We start from the raw sequence: 12,885 nt of genomic DNA, 5'->3' as shown, positions 1-12,885 counted from the left end.
TTGGGGAGAGTGGAACAGAAGAGGGACATCATCAACTGGGCATAAATAGGGAGAGGAGTTGAAGGGCTCAAACTCCACGGATGAGACTCAATTCCCAATCAGCCACATTCTCGGGATGAAACTGAATGGCCTAACATCCTGAATATGCCAGTCTTGTCTACAACCAGAAACGGACCAAAGTCTACGCCCCCTCCACCCAGCCATTGGTGGTCTTCATATACACAGTTTGTATTTACCACATTTTCCCTTATATTGAGGAAGAGATAACTGCGTGGCTGACCAGATAGACTCTGAGTCCCTAGAAAGAAGGGACCACACCACTTATTCATCTTTGTATTTCCACCCACTCTTCCTTCTCCACCATTTGCTCTGTCTCTCCTCCTTGCACATAGTAGGTGCTCAATAATTTGTTTATTGAATGGAACCCAGGTCTTCCAGTCAACATTAAGTCTGATGTTCACAAAGAAAGAGCATAGAAAGCCATACCAGCAAAGGCCCTGAGATGTAATTCTTCTATAAGTCTAAAGTCAGAGGGAAGGGGGGAAAAAGGCAGTCTCACATGGTCTGAGAAACAATAGAGACCTTTAGACCTAAGCCACCTTTACCCAACCCTGCTTTTAGAGAACTGAACACAATCTGTCAGCAGCCAAAGGATGCTATAAAAGGATGTTCATGATGTTTAACATTCCTAAATTCCTTCTCATACTATGAAAGCAAAGAGATCTATAATTGTCCTTTCCTGGTCTGAAGATTTCCAGGGACTGCTCATATTGCAAGCCTGTAACACCATCCAATATAAGATGCCTCATTAATCACTAAGCAGCTGGAAAGGTCCTGACAAGAGATCTCTTGACTTCAGAATTGTTAAGATCTTTTTCAACTGTTGGATGCCAACTCTTGCCCAATTATTTTCCATAACAATATCTGCATCTAGTGCCTTCAGTGTGAGAACACAGTGAGGTCTCCACATCTTTAATATAGGAAATCTGCTTCCTTTCCCAAAGTACCAACCTGACAAATAGCCTCCTAAGCATCCCTTAAAGAATTAAGGATAGTTGTCTTCAAAACAAATTAAAGATCTTCATTTTCTAATGCCTATGAAAGGCATAATTATTTTGCTACTAATCATTGTTCTACTCTGTTCAAGCTCAAGAGGAAACAATCCAGGCCAACTTCAGGTCCTTTGCAATGCTCATTAATCTTTCAACAGTCTTCGCATATATTGTCAAGAACTGAGCACTGACCCAATTATATACCTGTGGCAAAGATTCTAGACTCCTTGTGTCATCTGAGTCAGTTTAATAACCCTCTGCTTGAATCAAGTACAAAGGCATGACAGATGCAATCCCATCCTCAACTGCTTTATACTAAACCTAATAATCAAACCATTAGGCCACCACTTAGGCATGTACTTAGTATCTGATTCATCACGGAGGCCCCATCAGGATGACGTTCTACTTAAAGTCAGCTATTGCACTGGACCAGGTCAGAGTTTTATTTCAATCTATGCATTCAATTATTAATTAATATCTCTCCTATTTTCCAGAGTAAGAGTAATTTTTGCTCATCTCACAGGGACAGAATTCAGATATTCCAATCAAGTCTCAAAGTGGTGAGGAAGACGCAAAGTTTTCATAGGCATCCTTTCAGCCAGTGCTTGTGGGCAGCGGGCCTGGGCCTCCTCGGAAGAGTGGAAGACCAGGTTCTACCAGGACAGAGCGTTGGGAGCCTCCTTCATATCTGGCGGTAGCAGAGCCAGGTCTCACTTCCAGCAGACAAGAATGGAGAGAAAACTCAATCCTGACTGCAATCCAGCAGCACTCAGCGGCTCACCAAAAACCCCCGAGACTTTCGAGAGAGAATCTAAGAACTGGCCAACTATCCCTTCTCTACGGTCCCACACTGCCCCTGTGTGAAGACAAAGGCGAGCAAAGGAAAGAACGTTTGATTTGGTCCTAGGAAGAAAGGTCATCCTTGGACTGTTAGTGGACGTCACACACTCGCCCTTTTGTCAAGGTCCAAGCTGGGGCAGCCCATGTAATCAGTCCCTGTACAGGCTACAAAAGTGCACTGTAAGGATGTTGCCCTGTGTTACTCAACGTCTCCCTTATAAGGACCCAGGCAATAACCTCCTCCTTAAAATAAAGGAACTTTATTTTAAAATAAGGAAACTTCAAACAAGGAAAACAGTGTAACTTGCATTCCTCATTTTACCTTATTTTTCATAAATTCAGCTAACTTCAGTCCCTAACCAGAGTGGTTTCGATGAGATCATCTGCGATGCCTCTTTATTCATCTCCTTCTAAAGGGCTTCTGCTCTACTGTATCCTTTAAGTATGTTATACTCAGTCCTGTAAGCTGCTTCAAGCCAAATGCTAGAGATCTATAAAATATGCCATTCTTGGGTAAATGTCCATCTTTCCTGGGACACTCTTACCTGCATATGAGTCTATTTTTCACCAAGGCTGTAAAGATCTCCTGAAACAGTTTATGCTGGGGATGTTTGCTGAAATTCCTCTCATTCTTGTAGTTTATACTGAGATGAAACAAACAGAAAAGTATTTCATAACAAAAATTATTTAGGATGCCTCAAAGTTACCAAAGAAAGATCACCTGTATTCATGCAAGTGTTAAAGGATTCTTGGATTTTAATATATTGCCAAAGGCAAGTATCAATTGTTAAAATAGGAAATAGAAATTCAGTTATAAAGTTAATATTAAGGATTACAGTCAAGCATATATACTTCATTTTACCACATTAACTAAATTATGCCCTACAAACACGTAACAGCTAAAATTGGTCAGAGGAAGGAAAGGAGTATGGGGAAAGCAAGAGTGATTGGAGCACATTATCTAGACAGCTGAGCAATAGGCAGAGAACTCCCTCCCTTCACTTTCCTACCCGCCAAGACCTCGATGGCTGCTATAGCTGTTACCCCAGTGGCTGTGGACATATTTCCTTATAGGTAGTAGGGATTTATTACACACAGTCTACACCCTTCATTTGTGAGAGTTTTTGTGGTTGCTTATGTTGTGTGAGTGTGCATGTGCGTATGCATGTGTTTAACAAAGTCCAGCTTCGGCTTCTTTTTTCTGATATTACAGCCATCAGAGGTTAAAAATATCCCAAATATTATACTTTAGAACTGGGAGAGGATAAGTGCTAATGTACAAAAGGGTCACATTGCTACAGAATATATGATACAACATTTTTGTGCATGATAAAGGAGACTAATTTTAAGATCTGGGCCAAATAAGCTGTACATACATAAACATACCAACTCAAAGGCAATCTCTGGACGCTTTTACTGCCATCTGTACCATTCTGCCTTTGCAGATACCAACGGGCGGTGTGTCCCTACCCTGGGCAGATGAGGGTTATGACGGTTTCTTAGTGCATGGACACTAGTACACTGAATATGTAACAATGTTTAAAGAATCTAGTGCTCCTCACTACAAGTGTATTTTAAAAATATGAACTCATAACATTACGCAACTTTTGTGAACTATTAAATTCACTGTCATAAAATGATAGGGAAACAAAACCTAGGCCAAATAAACGATCATTCTAGAATATTCATATTGATATTTCGTGCCATTCACTGTTTACATGGCACTTAGTGCCAAAAAATCTTCACACTTTGTAAAACTGACAGAACCAGCTCCTGGGAGGGGAGGGGCCTTGGGAATGTGCAGCTTCCAGAAGGTCTGCATGGCGACAGGAGAGACAAACACGGGCTGACACTCCCAGTGCTAAAGGTGAGGTGCAGTCCCTTCACCTGAAAACCTGATTGTTTTGACAGCCACAGTCTGCAGCCAGCGCATCTGTTCCCAGCCGCGGGCTCCTCCTCACTGCTGGTGAGCTCTGGGAGGTATGGGCACCCCGAGCGAAGACGAGGCTTGGAGCCCGCTCGCCGGCTCAACACTGCGCGGCCGCTTCCCCATGGACCGGACGCCAACTGCGTGTCAGCAACGTGTCCTGAAGCTCCCGCTCAGTTTCGCCGGCAGCCAGTAAGTCTATAATTTACACACTATTTCTGGGAAGGGTTTAAGCACGCACTAAAATTATTAAGAACCCTCATGGTAAATTTTGAAATGGGTTTTCAATTTTAGCTCCCATGATAAACGTAAGTAAAGCTTTGGGCTCATTAGAATAGGTTGCTAAAGACAAGAGAGATACTGGATTTCTTACCTAAAATTTTCAAGTTCGACAGCTTCTGTGGACTCATGCCACTGACCTCGAGCTCTGTGTCCACCCGCCTTGATAGAGGGCTCAGACTTCGTCATGTTATTCTGGGCACTATCAAAGGTAATGGCTGGAAGCTACAGAAATAGAAGCACAGAGAACTTGAGGGTAACAATTCAGCACAGGATAAAGTAAGTAACAAAATGGGGGGGAGGCAGGGTGAAGGGAATGAGTCTTTTTTCAAACCAATAGTTAACATGACAGCTACGGCCAATGTAGGGGTTTCCCAAGATTTGAACACCTGTGACTTAAACACTTCCTCCTCTCTCTACCTGAGGCCGCTTCATGTTCCTCATAACTTGTAACACCCCCTGTCTTATCTTACAGTTACTTAAGCGTTTTCAGGCTCCCTTGATTAAAGTGTCAGCTGGAAATGAGCAGGAAGTGGTCTGTTTCTGTTCAATGCTGTGTCCCCACCACCTCAAACAGTGCTGGGGCAGAGGTCTGAGCAAGGCCTAGGCATTAGGATGTTTTGAAGTTTCTTGATGATTCAAATGTGCAAGCAGAAAAGAGAGTTTCGGGATCCAGCTAGAACACCCTGGTACAGAGTGGAGCCCCAAACTGAAAGTCATCATTCGTTCGTTGATTCATTCATTCATTCATCCATTCATTCATTCTTCAGCACTTATCAATCATACACACTACTTGTCAGGTGTTGGGGATAAAAAGGTAGAGAAGATCCTATTACTTTTAATTGGTCTGAATATCGTGAAAATGTATTATAGAATTCACCATAAGAAAAGTAAAATGTGCTTAAATCAACTACAACCACTTGAGCATGCCCCACTGGCTATATGAACCAGTAATTATTTACATACTACATTCTCAAGTTATCAGCATTCAAATGGCTTCATTTACCAATATTTACCTACAATGGAGACAACCTTGAGAACTGGTTCTTGTACCACAGTAAAGCTGAGCATAGTGCAAACAAATAGCCTATTCTTTCCAAAGTACAAACAAGGGATGTTCTATAATTAGCTAAATTACTACATATTTAAGTAGAGCATAATGTAACAGATTAAAGGATTCAATTTTCAGTAAATCATTCCATTCTACACATTATAATTATCAAATAAAGCTACAATATGTTGTATTCGTCTCATTCCATCAAAGTATTTGATAGAAATCTGCATAAGGACATCATTTCCTTATCCAAACAGAATATCTGAATTCTAGTAAGGCAGTCAGCTTACAGAGCAATGCATAATAAGAATATTGTTAAACAGGTAGCAAAAGAAAACCCCACAAAAAGCAAAAAACCCAAAATCCTTCATCATATGCTAGCCACAACTGAGTTCTCTCAAAATATTAATAATAAATCTTTCATCCTGTAAACGAGGATGTTGTCTTCTGGAGGTTGTGGATTCGCCCCACTGAGGTAAGTACCATTTCATAGGTGAGAAAACTGGCCCAGCGGGGCTAAGTGACTTGCCTCAGGGTCACAGCTAGCAAGGGACGGAGCTGAGATTCAAATCCAGACAATCTCCCTCCCTCTCCAACATGCTCAGTCCTCCAACATCTATTTATGTATCTCCAGTGATGAGAAACACACTCTTACACCAGCCCATTTGCTTTTCAGAGGTTTCCTTCTGAATGAGATGAAAATGCCCCCCTGTGTTCCATCCCTGTCTTCCAGTCCAGCACCATCACCTTCCACAGTATCTGAAGGATGAAAGTGTTCCTTTAAACATGTCAGGTGACTCCTTCTGGATGGAAGGCCTCCCCAGACTCCATGCTGTGAGGACAGACAGCCCTGTGGAGAGGCCTCCCCAGCAAAGAGCACCAAGTGTCCACCTCAGGGAGTGAGCCACCTTGGAAGTGGACCCTCCAGCCTCAGGTGACGTTGGCAGGACCACAGCCTCACTGACACCTGACTGCAACCCCATCGGAAACCTGAGCCAGGACCATCCAGGAAGCTGCTTTCAATTCATGCCCCACAGACGGGTGAGGGACAATAACGACCATTGTTGCTTTAAACCACTAAGTTTGGGAATGATTTGCTATGCAGTATTTGATGACAAATCCACCAAAGAATAAAATATGAACCCACAAGGCCATACAATATAGATAAACAAGTGGAAAAATTTTTTTTAAAACACACCCCAAGTTCTGGCTACATGAAACTGGCCACCCATCCCGGAAAGCACCGTAGTGTTTGACCACTCCATGCCCGGGCGGGCACCGCAGGCTGAAGCTCTAGATCACCTTTCGGGGCTCAGCCCAAACACCTCCCGGTGAGCACCTGCCAAGCCTTCCTGGCTGAGCTGTTCACGCCCTCCCTGGTGGCACCACTGTGCTGACCTCTCTTAGAGCACTCATCACGGTTTACTGCAATGACTCGATGCACATCAGCCTCTCCTCCTCGAACCTGGCCACCCCGAAGGCAGCACCATCACATCTGTCTAGCTTCGTGTTCTTAGCACCTCTCACAGAGCCTGGCACATAGAAGGTGTTCAAACGGGAAGCTGCTGGATGAATGCTTGCTTTGTCCACAGTCTCTTGCTAACCTGATTCACCTGGTGCATTACCTCTGGCCAAGTTCATCCATCAGCATGTTTACTGCAGGCACATTGTTTGCAGGTTGATGTGTGAGACACTGGGTATAAGCAAGCAGGATGGCCATGGGCTCTGCCCTCAAGGAGTCTGCAGACCCATGAAGGGGAGGGGTTAAACTAGCATAAAGATATGCTGCAAAATTAGTGAACAAGGCTTTGTTGTGGTGGAAAGTAAAGATAGTAAGGTGGGCCATGGACCAGGACGCTAGGAGTAATCCAGAGTGTTCTAGGCAGATTTTACACAGGCTGGCAGGCAGAGAAAATCTACGGTGCTTTAGAAACTGAAAGGTCCCTGAGCAGCTTGAATGGTCCCTGAGCAGCTTGAGTGGAAATGAAAGAGACTGAAGAAGAAAGCCAAGGACCTTCCTAAAATTCTGATCATGTCACTTCTGTTTGGCAAGTTCAGCATTCCCTGTTGCTCACGGGCCCAGGTACAGCATTTGTGGATGGGCCTCCACACACTACGGTTTCCCCTAGCTTCACTGCTCTCTACTTCCGATAGAAACGTCTAGTCACCGTTTGGCTTCAGTGCTTGCCATCTGCTTCCCTCCAGATAGCTCATCATTTTATTCACTCCACCCACAATCCTTCCCCATCAACTCTGCTGACGAAAACCCAGCCCAGTTTTCAAGAACCACCTCCTTCCCGCGACTCACACTCGAAGTTGGCTGCTTCATCCCCCTTAAAACCCGTGTACCCGCTGTCCGTGCCACTCGTCCAGGGTTCTTGTCCTCCTCGTCACGTACCCGGAATGACTTTCCTACGCCTGCTGTCAGGCCACAAGAACTGTGCCCCATGCTTTTTCTTTCCACAGCATCTACCAAAACCTCTTTTATTTCAAAGGCATTTAATGGACCTGTAGTTAATTTTTTCTTCTATTTTTTCTATTGCAAACCGATTTCTCAGCTCTCTATGGCTTTAAATGGAGGGGGGAACCGAAATTCCAGCTCTAGGCAGATTACTTCAAGATCCGTGAAAACCTCTGGTGAAATCTCCAACCAACTCTGTAATTTCCCTTTGTGGCAACAACCCTGGAGCAGTTCTTTTCCTTGAATTACTTGGTTTGCCTGGGTTATGATTATGACGAAGGCTGGGGTCCGCACCTGCCTCTGTGTCTGCCCCCCTTCTGTCACCCTGTGGGATGTCCTACAGAACAGCAGACGCTGATGTGCTGGAGAGCAACGGGACAGAGCGCAAGCAGAAGCCCGGAGCCCAGGGCGCAGCGAGGGAGGCGGTGGGGCCCGTTAGCTTCGGACGAAGGACATTCAGTTCTTGCGATTCTCTGCCCCCCCACAAGCTAGATTTCCTCTGGCACCGGTTCAGTGGCCATCTTGGCCCGTTTACAGATAACAGGCCAGAACTTGCTAGGACAGAAATTCGGGTGAGTGGGCCTTAATCTCAAGTTTCCATTTCCAAACTGACTGCTGAAAGTCGCAGAGCCAGTGGCCCACTTACATATCTCGGTGGCATTTCGGCAGGATTCTGACTCTGCTTCACCCCAGCCCTTGTTTTCCTTTCTTCTGTGGCCCTGGTTTTAATTAATGATAACCTGCCATACTTTATAAGCCTCCTTACTCTCTTTCTGGAACAAGTAAGATATAAATAAATTCTTGATTTATACTCTCCAGTATCTCTCTTCTATAAATGCCTCCACATTATTTTATGGGGAGGAGAAGAGGGTGTTCAGAATAAGATTTATTATTTTAACATTACAAATGCACAAAAGTTTTATAAACAGAATTAAGAATGAATTTTGTGAACCTCAAGATCTTCACATAGTTGAACACAGTTATGTCATTTTTTTTTCTTAGAACCATCTGCTTTCTGAGTAATTCAAACATTACAAATACACATCTTCATATGTGAAATAGTCCACAAAAAGATATACCACGTGAACTTGTCGTACAACAGACTGCAAATTCTAAAACTGGTTACGGGGGGAGGGAAAGTACTAAACTCACTTTAGTTAAGCCAGCCAGGTGTTGAAAGGGGACACAATAGATCTCGTGGGCATGAGCTTCAAAGCTGTAAAACTACTGCCAAAACCATCACTGGTGATTCTTTTACCCTGGCAGAGGGTTATTATACATACTTGTGTGGTAACCCAAGTCTTAAGGCACAGTTCGATTTGGCAAAAACTGACCAAGAATTCACGGAATAGAGGATACAGTGAAGCAGAGGCAAAGTTGTTGGCACTGGGAAATCTATCCCCTTGCCAGGAAATTAGACGTGTAGACAAGTGTTTCCAAAACAAGGGAGAAAATAATGCTACGAGAGTGAGAGGGACTCACTTCTAGAGCGGAAGATAAAGGAAAGCTTTTTCAGCAGGTGGCGTCATTAGAGTTGAGTCTTGGAAATAGGTGAGATTTTATACAAAAGAAATTTGGGAGAAAGGAATAGCAAATGAAAAGCAGAAGTCTGACAGTATGGTAACAACTTACAGTGAGAAAGAGTGGGAACTGCAACCAAAACTGCATGCTGAGTCACCCTGCTCACCTTCCCAGGAAAGAACGGACTGGGTTTGGGCAGCCATTCATGAAGGTTTGTGAGCAGTGAGCCAGAAGGATGTTAGGCAGTCGAGATAGACAAAGGGTAAGACCGACGCTGAAACAGGTGAATGAGAAGAAGGGAGCTCCTGGGGGGGGGGGGGGGGGTAGTATCAATAACAGAGAACAAGGAAATGAGAGGAGGAAAAATACTTTAAGGCCATGTTTACTCCAAATCAATGTTTATTCAACTTGTTTTTGAACTGTACATAATTCAATTTCCCAAGTCATTTAAAAGGTATCTCGGTGGTTGGAGGCACACATTGCAGAGATGAAGTGTTTGGGTTCAGATCTGTATTCTACCATTAGCTGTCTGTATGATCTTGGGAAAGTCACTTAACCTCTCTGTGCCTCTGGCTCCTAATCTGTGAAAGTGGGAGCTCTGGTTATTAAGCAGGGTAAAGCAGGAAAAACACCAGGTACATGATAAGTGTTCCCTAAAATGAACTATCATTATTTGGCCTTTATATGCCATTAAATCATTAGAAAGTCACTCGCCACTATAAATAAGTAGATAAAAATGCTGGCGTTCTCTGGGAAGTTTGGCTGATATAACAAAGATCATCAATGTTGAGTTACCATAACATGAGCTCTTAAACAAATGAAACGAGAGTAGCATAGCAGACTTCAGAGGCATGCCACCAGGGGTCAAGTCCCATCTGTGCCACTGACTAGTTAAAGGTGCTAAATAAGTGTCTTCTATTATTATTATTATTAGCATTGCTGTGTTGTTTCCCAAACCTCCAGAGGAGGCCTTTAATCTCATGACTCTCCAAAGTCTTACAGAAGTAAAACCAAAAAGAAATGTTTAGAGATAAATATTTTTTCTGCCTAATAAAAACATAAAAATGCTATTATAAAAATAGCCCAAACTCACTCCTTTCCCCTCTTTTCAGTAAGAGACATTTGAAGCAAGCCTCAAGAGTGGTGCTAGAGCAAGTGGGCAGCACAGGGTGGGTGGAGGGGAAAAGAAGGGAAATGTGGTGAAAATGCTTTGAAAAAATCAATTGCCCAAAACTCTGAAGACTTGAACATTGGGCATTCAATAGAAGGCATGCTGTTTCTAGACTTTAGAGCTTTGGTAATGAGGACACATGGCCACAAGCATAGAATAAAGCAGGAAATCTACTTGAACCAGGTATGAGAGAAACAGCTGGGCAAAGAAAGACAAAACATGTGAAAGAACAAAGAGAAATAGACATATCATTCATAAAGATGTTAAATGGATCCCTTTGGAAACATGTGATTTCCTTTTTATTGACTTATGCACCTTCTTTGAAAACACTACCTGTTGTTTGCTTGACTGAACGTTCAAAAGGCACCGAAGTCTTTTAAGATCTGAATAGTCCCTAGGAGAAAGAATAGCACAGTGTCAACCAACAGAAGGCTTCGGGTGAGCAGTCATGTTACCCACTGATGGCCTTGCCACCGGAAGGCCTGCTTTTATGGGCTGAAACATATACACGCAAACATTTCCTTTAGAACTCTATAAATGATCAGACATTTCAGTAAACACCGTAACCCAGAGTAGCAGTTGTCAAAGTCTACCTATTTCTCAAAAAGCTATTAAATCTGGTTGCTGGCCACTGCCTGAGTTAATAATTAGTAGACTCAATAGGGGGTTACCTGGTGGTGACTCCTTGCTGTTTTTTATCGGTTGATTTTTCTGTGGTCTTCACCGTTCTGTCTTGATCAGGCATTGTAAGATGTCAGTGCCTCAGGATTAACATTGCATTCCTTTCAAGGTAAAGCAGAGGGGAAAACTTTAGTTGGGTTGTGCACTCCAAAATATTCTCAGTTAATACAGCCAAAAGTCACGACATTTACTTAAATATGCAAAAACTAACATTTATTTCTAATACAATAATAAAGATGTTAATATGCGTACCATTTACTATTTCATTCAAAGGTACATTTAGAGCATGGCTTATAATTATAGCACCAGAGCCTATATTTTCTAAGTCATCCTTGATTTCAAATATTGTGACTCATTGTCCCAGAAAGTATTGTTCTGTATGTCAGGAAAATGCCCTCATTTGGGGTTTCCAAAATATATATCTATAAACAAATACCTAATCCTAACTGATGCTCTTATGCCTTCTTACTTGTCTTTCTTGACAAGAATCCTTAAGCATAAGCTGCTAGTTAAGGGGTTCCTCCTTCATGCCCAGAAGAGTCCCAGAGAAAGTCTCATCCACTTGTAAATAAGCATTACAGTGTCCAGAGAAACACATAAAATGTCACTGGATTTCCAGAATTCCTAAAGTGTTTGAGCTGCCACCTGAATCCCCACGTGGATCAATTCCAGTCATAAGCTCTTCTGCAACAGCTGCGTCAGTCTTGCACAACCCCTGAACTCACCCAATCATCCTGTTAAAAACCAGACAACAGGCCCAAAATGGAGTCACTTATGCTAAGCTCCACGTCACTGAACCAAGACTTAATTACAGCTTCAGCTCTCCCAGAAATGGAAACTTAAGCCTGCAAGTAGTCGGGTGATCTTCCTGACAACACCCTACCATGCCCTTGCGGCAAAGCCACCTCACAATAACCGGCCTGCTTTTTGCCTGGTACAACTTCCTTGTTCCTGCTCCCTCCTGCTTGTTAAAGTCTTTCTTCTCTTACAGCAACTCGGAGCTGCCCAATTTATAAACTGCTGAATAAAGGCAATAAAATCTTTAAAATTTACTCAGTTGAACTTTGTTTTTTAACAAGTGGGATGGTGAGCTTCAGAATACAACCCAGTGAGCATTTCAGTCTTCTGAATTAAGCTTGGGAGTCATCATCACTTTTCCAAAAATAAATTTTAGGGCTACTTTCCACCCCCACTCAAAATATGAGTTCACAAATGGACAGAGCAATTTATTTGTTTGCTTTTTTCCCCTTAATAAACAATTTATTCAATTGTTTTAGTTTCCAGAATAGAAACAAAAAGAAAGTTGAAGATACCCATACTTTCAACTATATAGCAAATACAATATTAAATATATCATTGGTTTAATTTGATTGGATGTAAAACTTTCCACTGTGCTTCAGTGCCATAGCTTGACTTCACAGTGTGTTTATCGGGCATGAAGGAGCAGGCATTATGGTCTCATAATTGCATGACTTGATGTATTATGAAATCGATGGTCAAGGTCCAAGTGTTTCAGAGGTATTTAGAGGCAAAAGGAATTGCCAGTGGGTGTTTCACTGCAACAGAATCTAGTAAAATTTAATTTTGTGAAGTGTACAAAGACAGTTTAAGGAATTAAAAATGATTTTTCCAAGACAGCTGTCATGTCTGTGACAAAGAGTTGAGCTGAAATTAAGAGTTGGGGGCCAAGACTCTCATCACAGGTGCACACCAAGAAAAATACATCATTGATATTTTAGGATTGTGCCTACTAGAACATAACACTAAGGACTCATTCACTCAGCAGGTATTTGTTTTCTATGTACAGCCTCAGACAGGAAACTGCTAAAGGTAAACGAGGCTATCACAATGTTGCGATTCTACCACAGGCAGAGAAAACCCACTTAGGAGCTTTAAAAA

At 42.6% G+C, this 12,885-nt stretch overlaps 1 protein-coding gene across 1 annotated transcript in view; it reads right to left on the bottom strand.

Annotated features, from left to right (window-relative positions):
- NEK10 (NIMA related kinase 10) overlaps positions 1–12,885 on the bottom strand; it is a 125,965-nt gene that overhangs the window by 100,429 nt on the left and 12,651 nt on the right. The window contains exons 2-5 of the mRNA XM_016198861.2: positions 10,977–11,087; positions 10,639–10,699; positions 4,193–4,323; positions 2,438–2,536 (exon numbers count right to left, since the gene is read on the bottom strand). Of these exons, the coding sequence (XP_016054347.2) occupies positions 2,438–2,536; positions 4,193–4,323; positions 10,639–10,699; positions 10,977–11,050 (365 nt within the window). The 5' untranslated portion in view covers positions 11,051–11,087. The remainder of the gene's footprint in view (positions 1–2,437; positions 2,537–4,192; positions 4,324–10,638; positions 10,700–10,976; positions 11,088–12,885) is intronic.

This window comes from Miniopterus natalensis, chromosome 15, assembly GCF_054644295.1.
Source record: "Miniopterus natalensis isolate mMinNat1 chromosome 15, mMinNat1.hap1, whole genome shotgun sequence".
Taxonomy (NCBI): domain Eukaryota; kingdom Metazoa; phylum Chordata; class Mammalia; order Chiroptera; family Miniopteridae; genus Miniopterus; species Miniopterus natalensis.
The sequence above is the reverse complement of the archived record's forward strand: the minus strand, read 5'-3'. Positions and strand labels throughout refer to the sequence as shown.